This window comes from Anopheles moucheti, chromosome 2 (genome assembly GCF_943734755.1).
Source record: "Anopheles moucheti chromosome 2, idAnoMoucSN_F20_07, whole genome shotgun sequence".
NCBI classification, from domain to species: domain Eukaryota; kingdom Metazoa; phylum Arthropoda; class Insecta; order Diptera; family Culicidae; genus Anopheles; species Anopheles moucheti.
In genome coordinates, this window is record NC_069140.1 from 39,513,177 (window position 1) to 39,535,278 (window position 22,102).

Here is a 22,102-nt window from a genome sequence, read left to right on the forward strand (position 1 = left end):
CATCCGCAGTGCCATCGGTTGAATATTAATGCAACTGTTTTGTTTGAAGCTTTCTAGAAAATCATCAATCGGCGGGACCCCGAACGTAATGGAACAGGAACCCGGTGGACAATTGTATAATAGTGACTGAATGCACTGTTTTAACTGGTAAATCTAGTGCGATCGCGTTACGTCGACCCTTTTAACGGCATCCACATCCTGTGGCGGGCGTACGATGGATGCTTGCCTGATAAGGTTCGTGCTTTCACGTACCGTTGAAGTCACTGACACATTTTTACTGTTTTTTTAATCATTTTAATGGCTGGTGAGGTGTTCAGGGTAGGAAAGTAAGATTTATTCTATATTACATCAATTTTGTGTCTTCATAAGACATAAGACATAAGGTAACACAGTAAGAACACGTCTTTAAAGTGAAAACACATACATATAACACATATATTATTTGCATAGATTATGCTTTATTTGCTTATTATTTGCTTGTTTATAATGTTATGCTTGGATAATAAACACTTTTTTGGATATAACTGGAATATCGAAACATCTGGAAATTCGTTAAGCTATTAGTTTTCATTTTCTAATGGAATTATTTCGATGGTCAGGATGGTTACGCTAGATTGTCTTTGTGAAGATCATACTATCTTGCTTTTACAGTTTTTCTGAAACACTTTTTTTTAAATCGTAAAATTATAACACATAGTCAAAACTACTTAAGCAGCCTCTTTACATACAGCTTCGTGCACAGTTTGCTGCAAAAATGAACCAAAAGCGCCATGCCCAGTGTCCCAACGCTCATTACTGTGCTAATAGCATAATTGATCGACTGTAGCATTTCAGCGTACCGACCGGCGCATTGTGCTTCAATTTCAGCACCCATTGCCCTACTTCCAGGAATCTGGTTTGCCCGTGTCCAAAGTCTTGCGCCTTTCGCCCAACATTCCCTGGGCGACCGGCCACTGTCACACGTAGCCGTGGACACGTTTTATGCTTTGCAGTTGATCTACCGCTGGACGCTGGAACAAAAGATGATTGCGGGGAGGGTTTTTCTTTCTCCCTCGCCATAGTAGGGTTTGCTACAAAAGACTCCGCACATACGGCTGGCATGTTTGTATGTTCCACGTAACATACGCGCCGGAGCACTGCAATTACTTCAATGTCGTCCAACTCCGACCGGGAACGGTTTGCTTGTTGTTCGAAATCAACCAAAAACTCACACCACATGTTTCTGGTTTCCACTTTTTCGGACTTTCAAACTTCCTGCTCGTCGGTGCGTCGGCAAGGGACTGGGATTGGGCGGAATGGGATCGTATTATTTCGGTGGCCGATACGCGCGTGTGTGTGTGTGTGCGCGGAAACGAGTTTTTTCTGGCCCCGTTTTGTGTTTACTTTGTTTTCTGGTTTTGTTTTCAACCACAGCCTCTCCCGGTGTCAACCCCGTTCGGAACATATTTCGGTGCGTTTTGGACCATGCCCGTACGCACCTTGAAACTGATTATCTAACCGTACCCGTCGTCTTCCGTACCATCTTGCTCACACGCCCTCGATCATGCAGCGACAACACGATGATGGCGCAGTTCGTCATCTGATCGATGAAAGTGAAATTTTTCGTCGCCTCCACCGTCGTGGTCCTTACAGCCGCCTGCCACCATCACATCCATCCCGCTACATCAACGTATTACATTATGCTGCATTATGTCAAACAATGTGAACGAACTGGGTACGTGTGTATGTACGAGGGTGGCTGCAACAAATCCACCATCCACTGTGGTTGAGTTTTGCTGCTGCCAAGCGTCACCAAACACCGACATTACCCTTCATTCGTGCAATGGCAATGCACCTTCTACATTTCTCCGCGTTAAAAGATTGCGGTTTTATCGCCGAGCTCATTTTGCCGGGGGTTTGCAAACTGTGGTTGCGCTTGGTGCTGTGGTTGGGGCTTTGAACTTCCTGTGTCTGTGATTTGGTGGTGGAGGAAATGGTATTGAATTGGATCTTGAAGGCTCCCACTCAGCGTTATTTGTAACTGCCTAAAAGTATATTGCACTAGTTCAATTAACCCTTTTATTAGCAAAGAAAAATTTCAAGAAAATCGTAAGAATGAATATCATTTCGCATTTTTAGCTTTTACTTTTAAGAACAAAATCTTTCCTCTACTTGTTATTTGATATCTTGACTTAATATTATTGGTGACAAATCATACGAAAATGTGCCACATTTATTACATCACCCAGAGGTTGTTCAGAGCCACGATATTTAGTACTTCGTAAATGCTGACCAGTAACATTTGCTAGCAATACACTGTACGTACTACATTGATTTCATTTTTGCTCCACTTTTATTGTTACCGAACTGCCGGCTTGACAACGAAAGTTGTTTTACCAGGGTGTTAATATGTTCTGTTGGTTTTTTATTTCAAGATCATATTCGTTATGTCAGCTAGATGTGTTGAGTTTTTGTAAGTTTTAAACGTTTACATCATTTCGTTATAGTTGTGAGAGTATGTTAATGTGTTTTACAATTTTTCATGTTATTTTTTTTACTTGATGCAAAATCACTTCATTACTCAACTTAACCATTACTGATGAATTAAAAAAAAATGTCGTCATGTTTATCGAAATTATTTTCTAATTTATATTTTTGATAAAAATTATCGATAATCGAAAAAAACGTTACATAGCAAATCCTTTTTTATTTTTTTAATTTTCTTAGGTCAGCTTGGCTTAAAGATTTGGGATTTCGTTCTTACGTATTACTTTTATTGTATTCTTTATTCAAATTTTCTTCCATATCATCATAAATCTGAAGGGATCTGCATTATTAAATATTGAGTATTATTTTTTAAACAATTTAATTTACACACAAAATAATCTGATACATCATTAGTAAACAATTTAAAATACTTAACCATGTGCGCTACCCACAAGCATCATCGCTTTCTTATAATTTAAACGTAAAAACGCAAAGTGCTTCCATTCGACAGCAATCATGCTTATTAGCTGCTTTAAAGCATCCTCGATAAACTTCATTTTCCACTCGAGCGATGTTTATAAACGATCGCATTTCGTTCGGCGATCGCATTTCGTTCGGCGATCGCATTCGCCATTGTTTCATAATTTCACACCTTGAATCGCACGACCCTCGATGCCCCTGGAAGCGTAATCGGTAACGGCTAAACGGTTTGGCTGCGACAGAGAGAAGGTCGCACAGGGAAATGCTTACCACAGCACGATCGCTTTTGGGTCCAGAAGATAGAAAGAAAGAGGGAAAGGAAGAAAAAGAAAGGGTATCAAGATCACACACCGATCAACCACACGGAAACGTGCGCAGCGGGAGTGTGGGACTGAAGCGCGGTGACTGCAACGAGATAGAGACCAACGAACCCGACCGATCTGCGCGGTCAAAATGGTGGTGGTAATAAGACGCGAAAGTGGTGACGGTGGTGTTTGGCCTTTTGCCGCTTAATTCCTAATTATGCTGCCATCCTCCCATCCATCCGCAGCACCACGGCCGGATGGAGTTGGTGGTGAGTGCGCAGATGCACCCACCCGCGATGGATATGAGATTAGTGCGGTGGGTAGGCGACGCGATCGGGCTAATCGCACTATTCGCGACCTACAACAGTGTGTAGCGTAGGTACGAAAGGTAGCCCTTTCAATTTGCAGCTGCGATCATCTTCGTTCGATCGTGTGTTTTATGCTGCGAGCCATGGGTTTTAGAAAGAAACGGAGCTTTGAAGGTATTTAGTGACACTGGGATGTTTGAGGCTTGGGATAATTGGAGTTGCACCGAACGTGCGACGGCAAACCGGGGCACAGCGCGGTGCGGATTGCAGGGGCCTGGGTGGAATGGAAATGGAACGTTTGCGGAGCGTTGTAGTTGTCGGCAACAACAACCGTTCGTTGGCTTTCTACACCGGGCCGGAATGAATGGTGTCGAAGAGAACCAGAAGGAACGTGAAGGAAAGACGTTAGGAGAGAAAGGAACAAAAAGAGATACACACACTCACAAAATGCTAACCCGCCCGCCGTTTGACGATCCCTGGCACTTAGGGGAGGGCCCGCAGCTAGAAAAGGGTCGACAAAAAGCAGGGCACCCGGTGCCTCCCAATCCCGTGCCACTGCGCGCACACTGCACGTACGCGACACATTGCGGTACAACACATTACCGCAACGCTCTCCTTCTGTCGAACTCGCGGTTCGGTGGAGCTGGCGATCGCCGATCAGCGCGCCATGTCGAAGGAGTGGGGCCATCAAACCACCAGCAGGCACCACTCTTGCGGGCGAGGCAGGCTGTGGAAGGCAGCGGAAGAAGGGGAAGGTTCGGTACCAAAGCGAGAAGGCACGCGGCGGCTGCCGGCAGGCGGACGAAGACACCCAAGAAGAACCTGAAAATGCGCTCCTCCACCTACCTTGGGTATAAAAACCGATTGTAAAATTGCCTTTTAATACAGTTTTGTTGGAAGTTTCGCAGCGTGCACAACAGTCACGACACGACTCGTGCGCAAACCAAACCGTTGGCCAGGATCGACGACTTCTGCAATTTGTGTGTGCCTTTTTTGTTTGCTGGTGATTTAGTTTCGGTGCAAAAAACAAACAAACCACGAGTGTAAGAACGGACGAGTTTAGTGTACACCCGACAAGTGCGTGTTACAGTGACATTTGCGGTGATTTTGCGGTGCACAAAAGCGCGGGTTTTGCGTCAGGAATAAAACGGTTGCGATCCTTTTTTTGGGGTGGTGTAGCGAACATTCCCGAGCGGAAGATCACAAAAAAAGCGTACAGTGACAAAATGAAGTATAGCATAGTGTTCGTGGTTGCACTCTTCGGAGCCGGTACGTACCCAAGCGAAATAAGCGTTCTTTCCAATACAGCTTCTGGAGTCTGGCTTCGCAGCGGGAAACGAAAAGTTCAAAGTAACTCACTAGTGCGATAGCTGGTGGCGTCAGGAACGGTGCCATATGTGGGGCATTTCTTTCAAAACATTGACCAAAACAAAAAGGGTTTCCTCATGTCTGTAAAGGTATTAATACACTCCGTGTAAAAGGCTCACCCCACGCTCGAATGATCGCTTATTCAATCGTTCAAGCAAAGCACCTCGCGCAGCATTCCAGTTGATCTTTGCCCGTTTTGTTTTTTTTTGTTGCCCGTTCAACGAAAATCGCCCACCGCAAGAATGTGCCGCTCACCCGCACAAATAGGTTCGATGTGGAGTTTTGCTTTCGCTTTCGTACGGTGCGCGATGCTGAGCGAAACGGCAACAGGAAGTGGCCGAGTGTTTCGCCCCAACAACAGCACGCCAACGCGTCATACACAGCGCGTCATGCAGCGAAAAGGCGGTTTTGCTCTCACTTTCCATGATGGCTGCGCCATCTTGCGCGCTGGGAAGGGAAACCGTAACGCAACAGTTCTCCATCATGTCGCCACACACACACTCACACACACATATCGCAGCTGTGTCGCGTCTGACGGTTGCTCTACTTGCAACCGAGAGTTCTTGCGAGTGCGAGTTGATCTCGGGCGAAGCAATTTCGCTTTCGTTTGGAACTGGTTTTGTTGCGCTAGGGTCGCCCCACAGTAAGATCGAGCTCGATCTTGGCGCTATCTAGAAGACTCGATACACTGAAGAGCGAGATGCTGGTGGTGATGAAAGATTCGGTGCACCACCGGGCTTCTTTTTCTCGAAATATGAGTCGAGGTCAGCCGGTTCTCTCCTTTCCCGTCCCCTGTCCGCTCGTTGAGGGATGGAAATTTATTCATCTACCGATCGGTTTTGCACCACGCACCCGAGAATGGCTGGCCGGATTTGTTAATCCTCCGGAGCGAACGGGCGTGGTCGTACGCGTCACCCTTTACGCCACGGCATCAGGACGGATTCGGCTTCTCCGATTTCTCGTCGACGGCATTAGCCAGCTGTGTGCGTGTGTGTCTGAGTGCCCTAGATAACACACCACAGGCAATGCGCAGAAGAGAGAAAAAAACACCTTAGACGACACTTTTGATTCATGGTAGCTGGATGTCCTTGAAAGGCGATATTCTTCGCTGCGGAAGGCCATCGTTTATCGATTGGGCTGAATACCTCGCAACACGGCGCAATGTGGAGCTCAACTTCTCAATCGGTTAATTACCGATTGACAAACCCCCAATGCTTCGTCGTGATGCTGCATCGGCATTCAGATTGTGCAATACTGCGCGATACTCTGTCATGCGTCTGGTAGGCGAAGCGGTAGGACTACGGTCAAGGTTGTCGGCACTCGGCACTGAATAATTCCATCCCACATCCGGCGTTGACGTGGATAATCGATTTCGGCGGTGGGTGTGAGAGAGAGTTCTAAGGCAAAACAGAACGGTGCAACGAAGCGTCATCGAACGGTAATTGCTTCCAGACCAGAATAAGCCCAGTTGACGGTTGACGGCTATCCGGGAGTAGACGGATATCCATCCCAATTTCCATCACCCACCTCACGTGTCTGCCGAACCGTGCGATGCGTTCAATTACTCTAATTATAGTTCGACGATCCGCGGCCCGATTTACCAGGAATTGATCGGACAATCTCTGCGGGACCCGGCAGCCCGGGTTTGCTTTGCGAAACGTTGCGGATTGATGACAGACGGGCTCGGCTCTTTAGCCGGAGACAGCCGGAGATAATGCACACGACCACGACGAACCATTTCCTGCCAGAAGTCCTTGAGCGCTCCTGTCCTGTCTTAGGTCGAGGGTGGAAACTATCCACTCGCCATTCAAGGATGCTTAATTGAATTACACTTGCGAAACACCTACACGGGCGGTGCGACTTTTGGTGCGACGGTGCGAGATGCAGCTTCACTCCACACCACAGACATATTCGTCCGCAGGCTAATTAATCATGGTGCACCGAGCTAATCGTTCGATGGATGTAGAGGAACTGGAACTAGCGGGAAAGGTATTGCTGAACGGTACAGCCATCAGTCAGTGCGATTGTGATTTCCAAGCACGACTGCGTCGAGTCGAGTCACAAATTAAAGCGAATCAAAATTTCACTCCGTGTTCTTTCACGATTGCGTAGCACACAACGCATTGCCCGCAGGTTCAATGAAATCAGCACAAATAATGAGATTATCGGCGACTAATTCGAAGTCGAAAATCTTGTACCGATCCTGGTGGCTGGTACGGGACAGTTGGATGGACATGGTAGTTTCTTTTCCTTTTCTTGAGTTGCTTGCATTGTTGTCTACTTTTGCTCAACAACTTCGCCAATGGACAAACCGGCCGTATATCGTCCGTTAGATAATCGCCCCGATTAGTATTCCACCGGCGGATCCTTTGCACTTCGGCGTTCGGAGTATTAAAATGTAGCTGCGCTTCCCAGCTCCCACCCTCTCGGTAGCTGACCACGGATACAGCGATTACTAATGCAATCACATTCCGCTCACGTATCGTGCGGTCCGTGTGACCACGCGTATCCATCGCCAAGAATACGGGCCCGAATGTGCGTGGATGGATGGTGGACTGCTAGTGGAAGCAACTCAAGAGAAAGAAAAAAAAACCGTGTGACATACGTGTGATGGATGGAAGCAATGGATGGAACACTTCGGGTTCATTGACAGATCCCACCCCAAAACCAGACATTGGGTGTTCATTTTCTTCGGAAAATGCGTGACGAAATTAGTTAATTTCGAAACACTCGATAATCTGGCCCAAGCCTGTGGAGATGCTCCGCAACGTCCAGGTTGGCCACAAATGGTTAATTGTTCCACGAGCTTAAAGCATTCCTGCAGTGCATGGACAGTAAGCGTTCAAAGCGTTGGCGACAGCTTCGGTAAGCTCTGAAGCACATCCCGTGTGCATTGACATTGAACGAACACGGCGACGAGTGGCGTCTGTGGAACTTTCGAAAATTGTACCACACATCACTTACCTGCAGATCGATAGTTGACCTTCACCAAACCGTTAATGTCTGGGTTTTGTTCGGCGTGGGGGAGTCCTTTTACCATTCAAACAAAAGGGCACGCTCGAACAACAACAAAAAATCCCCATCATTCTTCACTACTTTCAATTGTGCTCTAGATATGCGTAGGGTTCGCTTTATTTTAGCGCACACCTTCACGGCTAGCCGTATTGTCACTCGTGGAAAAGTGGAACGCGCGCACATACAGCGGCGTACTAAATGGGTGCCCCATAATCGCAAAAGCCCCATCGCTGTGTAATTGGCGAACCAAGACCAGTTCGAGGCATCCTTTCAGCTCCGGCTCCGGGACAGGAACCGACAATCGTGCGTATCGACTGGCCTGAACTTGATCTGCAAGCGAGCGAATGTAGTGCGGGAGCAAGATTGTTGCCCACCCAACAAGACTGGGGGCCTCAGCGGGCCTGACCTTCATCGTGGCTCGTGACGGATGTTCGATTTAGAAAGTAATGCCAACGGAAGCGCACACTAATTGCGCAAGCCAGCGTAGCCGTGCGGTGAAATGCGAAACTGCACCTCAGCACAAAAACGCACAAACACCAGGCGCTGCTGGCCATTGGTCGTAATTACTAGCCACTGCACTGGATGATGGTGGTCCGCCGACCAGACTGAACTTGGCCCAGAAAGGTCTGGCAACATTCATTCATTCAACGGTCGCTGCATTGGGAAGCAAGTTAAAAGATGTGGTCGCATTTTAAACGATTCCATCCCAAAAACCGGTGTCACAATTCCGCTGTCAGTTATTCAAATTCCATTCCGACACTGGAACCTTTCATAATCGATTTTATTTGCTCACCTACCGCCTAAAACCCTCGCCGGGCGAGGCTGAGGGGAGTAAAAGGGAGGGGGCGAAGGTGAACCGCCTGTGCGGGAGATGGGGGATTGGGTTGGGCGTTCGGGAAGGATCACGAGATGGGGCCAAACTTCATCTTCTGCGCTGGGGTTGAACGAAGGAGGTGGAGGTGATGTGACATAACCGCGTGCGATTGTGTCACCATCGTGCCACGGGAGGAGAAGGAGTTGCCAGCCAGCAGCACAACAAACACCAACTGCAACCACATTCCATCCATTGGCTACCGTTATCGAATCTCCCGGGACTGGTTTTCTTCTGTTTTTTTCGGACAAACCAGCGCCAGCGGGCGAACTGGCGTGTGGGCCGGCGTGAGCAGGCCACTGTTGCGCAATCGAATTTCGATCTTCGATAATCGAGCAGCCCTGCTTCTTTCTCCCGGCAATCCCTCCATACCGATTCGTGTAAAGACACGAATCGAATTTTGCAATTCATTAACAAAACTCTCGAGAAACACCTACCTGCAAGTATGCGGAAGGTCTTGTACACGCTTTCGTCCGGTGAGCCACTCCTGCGCACAGTGCGCCATTTTGGTGGGGGTGATTTTTTTTTTGTCTTGCAAATCTTTAACATTCGAGCGGATTCTGGCGTGCGGAGTGGTTGTCTTTTTATTTTTTGCATACCCAGCCAACCACTTTCACTTTTGCATCGGTTTTTGTATTTGGACAGGTTCGGCCAGGCTTTTTTTTCCGGGTATCCCGGAACCGGTCGGAATTTGGACCGAAAAGATCAATGCTGGTGATCCAGCTGCGGGGCGTGGATGTCATGCCGACATGGTGCATTTTAATGACGTGCACACAATACCCCGGTGCCGGGTGGGGGTGGGTGTACAGAAAAGGGATCCAAAGGAAAGGAGATTTATTAAACGGTCCGTCCCGTGACAGAGTCATGTTACAGACACCCGGACATACGACAGACATCCTACGCCAATGCTGACACACAGATGAAGCTTCCAGTAGGCCAGCGCGGTGTACATAATTTCTTAAAGTACTCCGTGCTGGGACAGGTTAACATGAGCCGTCTGTACGCACACACCCTTCGGGGAGGGGTTATTTATGTGTTAATTAAATTCCACTACCCATTAACGCGTGCCATAACCGCTCAGCCCCAGTATTGTTCGAACGTGGGCACCGAAGATGCACCGAAACACAGTCGGTCGATTCGCAAATCGTAAAATAGCGATTGAAATGTCACACATAAATTCCCCATCGAGAGGCGAGGAAAGACAGCACGGAGCGATGTGGCGGTTGTGATGTGTGTAGTACGCGTTATACACATTCTAACCTCTAACCTCGAGCGCCGGTAGGGTCTTTGGGTAGGATTTTCGCGTCCAATAATTAATTCCAGGGGTTGCGGAGTCGCATATCTGCGCCGGATTATACCGTGTGCAGTTGGAGTTATGCTGCTGTTGGTTGTGATGTACCCTAGCGCTCATGATCCGCAGTTCAAATGTCAGCGTTTCAACAGCGGAACGATTCATCCACGTGTTGGAACCGATTGACCTTGCTTACATCAAGTGCAGCTACTGCTAAAGAGCACCAAATCTTGTCAGAAATATGAATTCTGTTTTTTTTTCGTGTTGTTCTAAACAATCTTCTCAAAATAACAACCGTTCTCTAGCTACATTGGTTATGATAAGCAAACAGGCAACATTTTTCGATAAGAGAATCAAAAATTAATTTACCAATCGCACGTGCACGCTTTACACGGCTTCAAGCGCATTTCTCAGAACGATCCGAAACCTCAAAACCCCGCACCTGTGGGCCATTTATTTTTCCCACCATCGGCAACAGCAACCATCGCATCGGAATGCTGGTAACCGTTTATCTAAAATCCAACCAACCGCTTTCGCTCGGTTTCAATGATTTTGCTCTACTCCCGTAGGCCATTTTGCGATCTGGCACACGCGCCCATCCGCGTACCGAACGCAAACAATCGTTTTTGAAATCAAATCTTCCAACAAGGCATCGTCATCATTCGGCACCGGTTTTGTCACTTGCACGGATCCGATCCGATCGACGGTGCAAGATAATAAAACGTTTATTACCGAAAACCGTACGGGAACGGTTTTGTGCCGATGGTTTGTTTTCTTTCTTTACACTTTTTTTGTTTGTGTTTGTGGGATCTCAATGCATATGTTGTTTTCCCTCCTTTTCCGCGTGTTGTAACAACCAGTGGCATCGAAAGAAAAGCTTAACGTGTTACAACGCACAGGCCGCTTTGGAGCAGAAAAGACAATGTTCCGAATAAAGTGGCGGCTTCAGGCAGTGTAAGCCTTCCTGCAAACAAACCATTGCCGTTCGGTGCCGATATGGCGTTTTGCAAAATAAGTTTCCCATCCACACAGCAGGCGGGTTTTTTCGCCAACGAGTTCGGTTCGGTATAAATATTGACAGATTTTCCATTGCCCGCCCGTGGAACCTACCTGGAAAAACATTTTCTTACAATCTGCACCCAAACAAAAAAAAAAACAACCCTTCCCTGGGGGTAAAAGGATACAGCAAACCCACCCCAATGTTCCGGGATTGCCTAAGGGCGGCTGGTAGCGCTGATAACATCCCGGATAACAATGTGGATAATCAGCGTGCTTTATGTCGCGCTTTGTGCAGCGAATCAAAAGGCCTTCGTTATTCGGTTTCTTGGGCCTGGTTTTTTTTTGTGTGCGTATTTTGCTCGCTTGATATAACTTCCCGCACAATATCACCACAACAAGGCCTTCGGAACCCATACCACCCAATACCACTCGTGCTGTGCTTTAATTGCAAATCCTGCTCAACGGTCCCGGATAAAGGGTTACTTTGCCTGTTTTTTTTTTGTGTAGCGCCCAGATCTAATCTCGATTGGAGTGGATTTTGAGCGGAGGGACATTTTGTTGCTGTAGTTATCGTCGTTTGTTGCGACTCGGAACGAAAACGGGATGCTATTACGTGGATCGTTTCACGAAACCTCATTACCGTATCAGACCAGGTGACTTATGCTTGGGCAGAGATTGGTTTGCTTTTTGTAGATCGCGTACCAGCACCGTAAATGGCGTACGCCATTTTTGTTGCTGTTATTCTGTACAACGTTACTACCAACCCCGTTAAGGATTATGGGCATCCTTTCTATTCGCAATTCAATGCCACCAATCTCAGGGCATTACGAGCGAACGTGAGATAAAAGCGAGAGTGATGATCAGGCGCATGTTTTTGGGTGGTTGTTTTTAAGGCCCTCCGATTTTCTTGGCTGCAAAGCGATTTGCAAAACGATTTCACTTTCAAGCTATAATTAGGCGGTGCTCACACCGCATCACGAAGTACCCATTATGTGCGCGGCCCAAGAGGCCCTACAAAACCAAGAGAGGGGGCAATTATAATACCAATCCGTTCACGGTCAACGGAAACGGTGCGGCGGGCAGGAATGGGTTTTGCTTCCCTTGCAGCGCCCATCTCGAGTGGCATCGATACAGAAGAAGGCCAATTTAAAACAATTAGCGTATCCAGGAAGGAGAGAGAAACAGAGAAAGATCATTGATTCATCGCGTATTTTTAACTAACCACAAAAACGAAGTGAACTAAACACTGCAGTTGCAGTCACTTTCCTTTACAAATTTGCTCAAGTGGAAACTCGCGGCCAGTGTTCGATTGAATTGCATATCATCAGCTCATCATTTCAGCACAGCCGAAATCTGAAGCCATTCATCTTTGGACGCTTCCTCATCGTGATGCTTCCGTTTGCTTGCTTCTTCGCCATGGTTCAGCCACTGGCCAACTGGCACGCGATCGCTCTATTAGCCAGCCAGATAAATCACCGAACCGAACCGTTCGCGGTCAATGAACCCCTGTCGGGTGTATATGCAAAATAAACACGAAACGAAAAACCGGTTGAAGGCAGAGTAATTGGAAAAATGGAGGAAAATCTATCAGCCACAAAATGAAATTGAAGGTTTTTTTGTTTGTGTTGTGTTTTTTTTTGTGCTCATGGCTTTGTTTCTGGTTTTTGCCTTAAAGCTATAAAAAGAAAGTGAATGCCCTCCACCGTAGAGTGGGTAGAGTGAAGCAAATTTCCATGCCTCAATTTGCCAGCTTGCGTGTGTAAGGAAGCTGTTAGGGGATGGTTTCATACCGGTCTATTTGAGGCATCTCACACCATCCGCACAACTGCAAGCAAAGATCAAATTAGATCGCACACGTTAATGGGCGAACGGGCGAGTGAAAACGAAAGCTGTACCCCATTGCCTAACGTATATTATGCCATTGGTACGAACGGTACGCCCGCGTATTTTGCGCCTGTTTGGCTCCGAATTAGCTGTGCGCACGGTGGCTAAAGCAAATGGGATCGATCGTACGGCCACTTGCTGCGTGCCACTAAACTAATTAACCACAAGTGTGATTAGGCAACGGAAAGCAGAAGCCCTTTTGCCGGCCGGAATGGGAAAAAGGGAATGGAATTAAAGCCCGAAAAACGCAGCTACCAACGCTGGTTAACGATACGTATTAATGCTCGTGTGGCCCCGTTAGCAGCGTACGAAATTCGGTTACGGCGTACGGTATGGTGTTACAGTACGCCCCTTAATCACGACCACATGAGATATCTGTGTGTGATAGTTAGCTGGTGCGCGATTACGCATCGCGGTTCACACGCGCCGTGACCAAAATCGTCACACGGGGCTTGCCGTGTGCTCAGAAGTGATAAGTTAAAATAGGCAGGAGTCTTTAAAACACACACACCACACACACACACACACACACACACACACACACACACAAAGAGCGAGATGGCGAAATGGAACGAAGCAGCCAAACCGGATGATTATTTAACTCATCGGGAGATTTTTAATGAGCGGTTTTTTTTTCGTACATGGTTTAATTTCTGTTGCATGCTGGAGGGTCCGTTGGTTTTGTTTATGGTTTCATGGGATTATTTTGGTTTTTACCATTTGAGGAATGTAGGGAATGCTACACAACTGCCTTTGGAAAGATTAAAAGTTAGACGTGGGACGCTAATTGTGGATTATATCATCACCCGAACATGAAGATTTGGAGGTTTTAGAAAAACTTTATAAACTTATATTTCGATCAAACGCTCCGTAAACATGAGTAATAATCACTTGTGTTACTAGTTGCATAACTTGTGTCACTTGTACAAAGATTAGAAAACAGTGTTAACAAACAAAAAACAATATTTTCTTTATTTTTCAATACAGTTGTAAATGTTGTATTAAATTCTGTCTTTTAATTCTATTATGGCTTTCAATTGCGGTGAACAGTGTTTCTCTCAATTGTATCATCGTAAAAATGTTGTACAACGTTTCTAGCAGATAACTAGACGATAGGAAAATCATAACTATAATGCAAGATCAATTGACATTAAATTACAAAAATATTATGAATTGCATTTTAAGTTTCATCAGTAAACTCAATTGATTACTTTAAATCTTTAAATCATCCAATTTTATATACAAATAACGTGCAAATGCTTATCAAAATATAAATACAGTTATGTATGGCTATTTTATGAAAACTGTTTCTACAAAACTATAACAATAATTCGGTACGATTATTTAACTCAGCATTTCATAACGTTCTTGAATTGGATGCTGAATCCCTGACAAATGCCGACCACAATAACAGGCGTAACTATTTTAGAACCTCTTGAGGCTATCGGTGTGGCCTGTCATCCCGTTCGAGATCGGGATGACAAACTGTTAATCGAACGTGCACACAACCCGGTACAGCCGTACGCCCACATACTCTCAGCCCGGGCGGGCACCGTCCATTGCATAAATTAAAGATCATTTGCGGTGATAAAAATAATGGCAATTACGGTGTAATTATTATCACGAGCGAAATTTACGATGACCAAACGCTGATGGGTTGGGAAAATTTATTGATTCAAAACGATTTGGTGCCACGGAGCCAACCACCGGTCCCACCAACCGTTGGGCGTTGGGGTTGGGGTTTGCAAATGGACGCGAGAGCCAGCCCGTCCGGCGTATCGTGGTGTTGCTGTCATCGAAGTTAATAAACCCCTAACGCCCCCCCGTTGGCGGGACGGTCACGGACGGTTATGTTCGTTCGCGTTCTGTTTCTGTGGTTTTGCTAGCTGTCCCAGTCAGCAGCACAAAACACCCCGCACGTGGCAGCGGTGGAATGGAACGGGTGGGTCTGGGTGCGGGCAACTGATTACCGAACCCCGGTAGGATTTATGATTGGCCAAAGTGTTCCTGGGAGATTGCTCCGTGCTAAATGGCATCGCTTTTCGTGGTGTCGAGGTTTTACTGATTCGCTGGAATCTAAAGTTCGTGTCAAATTTTAATCTCCAACCGGACAGCTCAACACTTTCTTTGCCATTTGCAGATGAGTTCATTAATCATTGGCCCGGTTGGATGGCAACGAGTGCAACAAATAGATGTACTCGCGAAAAAAAAAACAACAATCCCACCCAAAGCCTCAAAGCATATCGATCACCGGCCAGTAAGGCTAATATTTTTCTTTCTACAGTTACCGACAAAAAATGAAACCAAACAGGAACAAAAACAAGGGACGGAGCAATGATAGATCTTTCCATTGCTGGGTGCGTCCTTTTAGGAAGAGCAAGAAAACGTAATAAACCCACGGCCGGTAGCAAATACGGTGATGGAAATAGTGAATCTAAAAAATGAGATCCTTGCCCACCATCCAAATCCGACAGGTCACAAATCATTCACCTGATCACGGAACCGTACCCGTTTGCGGTTGGGACGTTGACGTTGCGCTGGCAGAACGATCCATCATCCGTGGACCCGCACGGTCGGCGCATTCGAGTGGGGCAGGTGGCCGAGAATATTTATTGCGGCCTAGCGTGCCAAAAGGGACGCCTGATTGTTTTGAAAAATGACACCAATCATATCACCAAGGTGTTGCAAGAAACTGTAAGATGGTTTAGAATCGTTTCTTGTTTTTGGCTTAGCAACCTTAACCGTGACGTAACATTCAAATTGTGCTCGACTATACTCAGGAAGCTGCTGCAAAAGAACGTAATAAAGCAAGCGAAATGAGATAATAAAAGAGCTGATGGAGTGGAGTTTTCCTAAATGAACAACAGTGAAGCAAAAGCTAACTTTGCTCCCATTTTGAACTCGTTTCGTTTCCTCTGATGCTGATGCTAAAATGACGCAAAATTGCATCGAACTAACCGTACTGACATTTAAATCTTCTCTTCTTCACAGCCGTCGCTCAGGAGAGCTTCAAGTGTCCGGACGATTTCGGCTTCTACCCGCATCACAGCTCCTGCGACAAGTACTGGAAGTGTGACAACAACGTGGCCGAGCTGAAGACGTGCGGCAACGGTCTCGCGTTCGATGCGACAGACTCCAAATATCTGACGGAGAACTGCGACTACCTGCACAACGTGGACTGCGGTGACCGCACTCAGCTAGGTAATTATCGGGCCCGCCACGGGCCATCGTTGGCCACGGCACGGTTAGCGTTTGCTGAGCCGGAAAATCCATTGACCGCCAGTTTAATGAGGGGCATCTCCGTAAGGCAGTAGCAGGGTGAAGTCCTGCGCCCTGTCTAAATCTTGATGGGATATCTACCCTGCAGCGGAGGATATTTTGTTTGCTCCCTAGATATTGCAATATGAGACCGAAGCAATCGGGCTAATTACACACATGCGTGCACATACGGTTGCTGTGGTACCCTCACACATGCAACATCGCCAAGGATGGAACAGACCCGGCATCGGACGATGTGTTGACATGTGCGCACAATTTTAACCACACTATTAAGCTGTGGCCTGGTGTTATTGCTGATATTGAAGCGAATGGTGTCCAACGAACTCGACACACGAATGTTGAAATGTGCCTTCATGTCTTCTTTTCTTTCGGGGGCCATCGGGGCCATACAGTTAATATCAAGATTTGATGCAATACAGTGCACTGCCTACTTGGGTGTGGTCCTGCTTTATAAATGAAAGCAACGGATGAAATCAATAAATTAAGTTTAAAGACATTCTGCTGAATATCTGTGCAGGAGAATGAGCCTGACGAAAAGTGCGTTGAAACGAATTTGAAACCAGAAATTTGTTTAAATATTATTATTAAATATTAAAACTCAATTGTCCAAACTTTACTCAACTTTACTGTCTACCCAACGTTCAGAATATTGAGCAAAAATAATATCAATTAAAATAACTGACATTTGACAAATGCAGATTTGTTCAAACGATGATAGTATATCAACTTAAAACTATATTAGCATATTAGTTTGAAAGCTTATTAGCACATTAGCTTGAACAGAACCTTTTAAAGTGCCTCAAAATAATTTCACAATTGTCTAGAGGGCAAATAGTCGTGCTTCTTCGTTTTAGATGGATACGGTGTTTTGTCTAATAGAAATACGATAAATATGGCAAATCTTCACCGTCTCTACGAGTGTACATTTGTACGTCTTTTTTTGCATACAATTTCACCGTTTTCTACATTTTGCAGAACCTCCGATCTCCACACCACACTGCGAGCGTCTGTACGGTATCTTCCCGGATGCGGCCAAGTGCGACGTGTTCTGGAACTGCTGGAACGGTGAAGCTTCGCGCTACCAGTGCTCGCCCGGACTCGCTTACGATCGTGATGCACGCGTCTGCATGTGGGCCGACCAGGTGCCGGAGTGCAAGAACGAAGGTAAGTGCAACAGAGCCCTGTGTGTGCACGGAATAGCATCTGAAAGTCTGCCTCCCCCATTGCACGCTCGTCCGCAGAAGTAGCAAATGGATTCGCCTGCCCGGCCGCCGGTGAGATCTCCAATGCTGGATCATTCTCGCGACATGCACATCCCGAGGACTGCCGCAAGTACTACATCTGTCTGGAGGGAGTCGCCCGCGAGTACGGTTGCCCGATCGGCACCGTCTTCAAGATCGGTGATGCTGACGGTACTGGCAACTGCGAAGATCCCGAGGACGTTCCCGGATGGTAAGCATCGCACTGTTGCATGATACTGCGTTTGTGTGTTTTTGGTTTCAATGTTTGAAGGTGTTTCTACACCGTTCCCGGTGCCCTGGATCCTTTTCCCCCCATTGAGCCTAGTGTTTTGGGTTGTGTGCGTTTGGCGTTTTAATCAATAATTTGGTTAACTTTCTCACTGGCACAAACGCTCTACTGCTTCCCGAAACCGGCCCAACCGGACGGGCACGTGTTTCGGGAAGCAGAAGAGCAGTAACCATCGTATCTGACAACTTAACATCAAACAAAACAAAACCTTCTCTCATCTCATTTCCATTCGACGAGCAAAGTTCAACTAACAATTCGATTCGACTGACTAAACAATTTTCTGCGTCACACATAGAACTTCAAACCATCCCCTCTTACTCCCCTCTTATATATCCCCCCCTTCCCCTGACATCGCTTCGGCGGAAAAAGTGTGGTAATGCATCTTCCAAACACACATCATCGCCCATCAACCCATGTGCGCCCCGATTATTCGCCTCGCCTCGTGTATAATTCTTTAATTCTTTCTTCTCTAACCATCATCTAATCTCCCACCCTTACACCCAACAGCGAAGATTACTACGGTGATTTGGACTTGAAAAGCATCCGCAAGAGCGAACTCCTTGCCGGTCTAGCCCTCCAGTCCGGTGGTGCGCCTGCCTCCACCAAAGCTAGCGTTAAGTCGAACCGTCCAGCTCCCAAGGAGAGCAACTAGAGATGAGAAGGGAAGATAGGGACAGGGATGGAGCAGAGTGACAGGTCGAGAGGAGGAGAGTTGTAGAAGAACTAGACACCGTCGAAAAAGGGATGTTCAGATGTGGAAGAACAAAACGAATATCAAACAGGATTAATTGTTAGGGATATCGATCGCCGCTCGACAGAACTATGCAGGGTGCAGGGTGCAGCAAATCAAACATGGACGAGATGGAAAGAGAGGAAACAGACGATGAATACTCGTTAGAAGGACACGCACACAGGGAAAACACGATGCGATAAACTCAAACACTTAACTTCCTTCTATCAACAGCCTTAGGAGACGCTCAAACAAATCGTCCAGGGAAGCCACACTACCATATAGATCGAAAGTAGTACCAGGATGTGCAAAAGGACCCACCTACACACAAACACGCACTCCCGTTCAGCTTTCAGACGGAATAGTTAAGGGTTAAATCACTTCCGGATATTAGGAATTGCAGAGCGAACAATTGAAGTGTTTGAGTTGTGGTTTAAAACATGCCTAAACATCAGACTGGACGAGTTCTATCACCTTTTTTCGATGCACTTATACAATCACTTCAATGTACGCCCATCACAGCCAAACTCAGAAATGTATTGTTGAGTTGTGCCCGTGATCTGTCCGTGCACTGTGAAGCAGATGATTTCCACTTTATATGATCTATCCAAGGATGCCTCTAGCATGCTGGATGCTGTCTAATTCTGTTGCTAATTTATTTATTTTGCAAATGCCCCTCAAAACCGCGTGGTTTGTGGTTCACCCTTGAACGACATATCCTTTATTGGAAGTGTATTGTGTTTTACTCGTTCTCCATGGGTACTACAAGGCAAGAAAAATATCACTTTTTTGTTCCACCCCGGACAGAAACAATAGTTAGAAGAACTCGTTCGCTCGCAACCCTGTGGGGTAGCTTTGCACTTGGACGCCCGATGCATAAGGCAAGACTTTCCTATTGCAAGAAACGCAAGAAAAAACGGATAGATCGGATCGGTTTTGATTCGAACGTCTGCGGTCACTCGTTCCTGTGTTTGAAACTGTGTTTTGCTGGCACGCACCGGAGTCTGTTAGGCGGCGAAAGTCTGACTGTCGTGTGGAGAAGCCGAGAAGCGCTTAGTTTAGAGCCTAGAACAACAAAACAAACAGAAAATGAAACATAAATAAAAAAAATCTTTAAAACCACTTAAAAAAAACCCCAAACCACCCTTCTTATTTCTCACCCCGTTTACTCTGGACTGCCCTTCTTTCTCATCACCTTCATCCGCTCGATCGTTCTCAACTTTCGGTGTCTTAACGTTTAATTCTTTCTGCTGTTGCTCTTGCTCGGTTGTATTCGTCACCCGAATACAATTATTTTTGTTAACAGGTAACATTGCACTATTCCCCTCCACACTGGCGGTACTGATTTCTGGCGTTTGATTTTCGCTCTGTTATCTAACTTTCGATTACTAACGGGTAAGCGTGTGACGTTTGACTGTGTTTGTGTGTGTGTTTTGTTTCTCTAACTCTTCTCAACTTTTAACCGTTTGCGTTTGTTACGTTCGATGACATTATGGGTAACTATTTACACTCTGATCACTACTTTTTCATACCTTCATACGCAAGCATTCATTCGCCCGAATGTTTCTACCTAATGCAATTCATTCATAATGGTTATTACCATCGGTTGAGTATATTATTGGTGCACTGTGTGGTGTGTTTAGACTGTGCGATTTTTGCGATTTTGAAAATATTAGCCTAACGTTCCATTTCCCTCATTCCAGCGAGGACTATTACGGTGATCAAGACATCAAGGCCCTTCAGAAGAAAGGATTTTAATGGTAGTCATTAGTGTAAGCACAATCGAGTGTAAGTTATTTTCCGTGAACCGTGAGAAAACTTTTTAATAAAAACGTGTAGAAAATAGTGACATGTTTTTTTTTCTTTAGCAAAATGAAATTAAACTTATATTTTTGAAACAAATAAACTTATGTAATAAGTCACAGTTATGTAACAAAATGAAAGAAATTCAAGCATAAAGTTGAAGGCATCAGAACAATAGCGGATCTATAAGGCACTGTCTGTCGCATGTAAATATTTGTACACGCTCCTTCTGCCCGTGGTTCATGGTTTCATGGAAATGGGTATAGAAAATCACTACATCAAACTGTGCCCTGCCGCAAGGAAAATGTGGCCTGCAGTGATGGAAATTCAAATCAAGAAATCATTCGTCGTAACCGACAGCATGCTAGTGGAATGGAATTTTTTTATTACCCACCGGGGTGATGTTGTTGTCGAACCAGTACTACGGCAGCACAGGAATAGGTGGAAGTTTTCACATACCACCAGACACACGCACAGACATGCCTACACATGCGCCTGCTACAGTGGGAAGTTCTATCGTGATTGCCCTAAGCCATTTCGGCTCTTTACACTGTCAGGTTGAAACATTCCTACCCGCAAACCAAAACAGTAGCAGGGATGGCACGGTGGAGTGGCGTACGAGAGAGGGCAAAAATCTTATTATTAAATTTTATAAATACATACTTTATTGCCACGAGTGCGCGGAATACCTGTTGAACGCCTGTATGTGTTTTTGTGTTTTCGGTAGGCGATGATTGTACGGTGTTGTGGAAAGTAAATTTTCAAAGGTGGGTTTTTCTTTCTTTTCTCGTTTTCCCTCAGCCCGCACACAAACACTCACACACATTCCCAAATCAACAAGATGGGCGTGTTTATCGGTTGACCGTGAGGTTTTTCGGTTGCCATGGGGAAAAAAACCCCTCACCGCAGGACATTCGTGGTCGAAATCATGGCAACCACGTTGACGGCCCATCGGTTGCATTGGCCTGGGCACGCAAGATGGTAGATAAGCGCCCGCCGTTACCGGTCGACGCAAACGCCAAAACATACGGGCACGCGAATAATTTGTCCCCTGTGACCGATTTGTGGTTGCCGCTTCGCGCAAAGGGTGGTTGCGGCCGGTGGCATCGATGTTTGATGGGCGATAACTTGTCCGCGGTCGTAACGGTTCGTCGGTGCGGTCGTCTTGACGTTTTATGTAAAAATCGTAATTGAAATCGCTCCTTGCTGCTTAAACGTTTTATTGGCGGTTGGTGTACTGGATTTCAGCAGCTTATCTCATTATGCACGTTACAGACCGGGAACCGGGTTGTGGATGTTTCTGATACGATTAACTGTTGCATGCTGATTGCTTTATTTCATGCGCATTGGACTATGTGTACTTGATTTTTTTTAGAATCCATCCTCTTCCACTAAATTACAACAATTTGTTAATCTTGAATAGATTTAAGACGGTTTCAATGTTTCTGAAGAATATTTCAGAAGGAAAACCACCATCACATTAGTTAAGGACTCAACCGCAACATTGTTTTAATTTCACTGGAGAAGTGATCTCTAAGGCCGTTGAGATCCTTCCTTGTACGATGGTATTGCTAATGTTACAACCAGAAAAAAACTGTGTTATTGTAATTAGTTTTTATGTTTCTTTTTAATTATATTTTTGATCTGTTTAACCATTAACTGTCATTATATTTCACTCAACAAAAATCTTCCATTCATTTTCCAACAGGGTGTAGAATAGTGCTTCCACTACCAATCACATTGGTATGAGGGACAAACAAGATTGTTTCTAAA

The 22,102-nt window shown here is 45.9% G+C and overlaps 1 protein-coding gene across 2 annotated transcripts; it reads left to right on the top strand.

The window, feature by feature from the left end:
* The first annotated feature begins 4,520 nt into the window (after positions 1–4,520).
* LOC128310319 (protein obstructor-E) lies at positions 4,521–20,304 on the top strand. 2 transcript variants are annotated; one of them, XM_053046929.1, is made up of 5 exons: positions 4,521–4,828; positions 15,979–16,188; positions 17,242–17,430; positions 17,508–17,718; positions 20,230–20,304. In XM_053046929.1, the coding sequence occupies exons 1-5, from the start codon at positions 4,786–4,788 to the stop codon at positions 20,282–20,284; spliced, it is 708 nt and encodes a 235-aa protein (XP_052902889.1). In that variant the 5' UTR covers positions 4,521–4,785; the 3' UTR covers positions 20,285–20,304. The 2 variants fall into 2 exon arrangements, with proteins under 2 accessions (XP_052902889.1, XP_052902888.1); XM_053046928.1 differs by lacking the exon at positions 20,230–20,304 and adding an exon at positions 18,304–18,448.
* Positions 20,305–22,102: the final 1,798 nt, after the last annotated feature.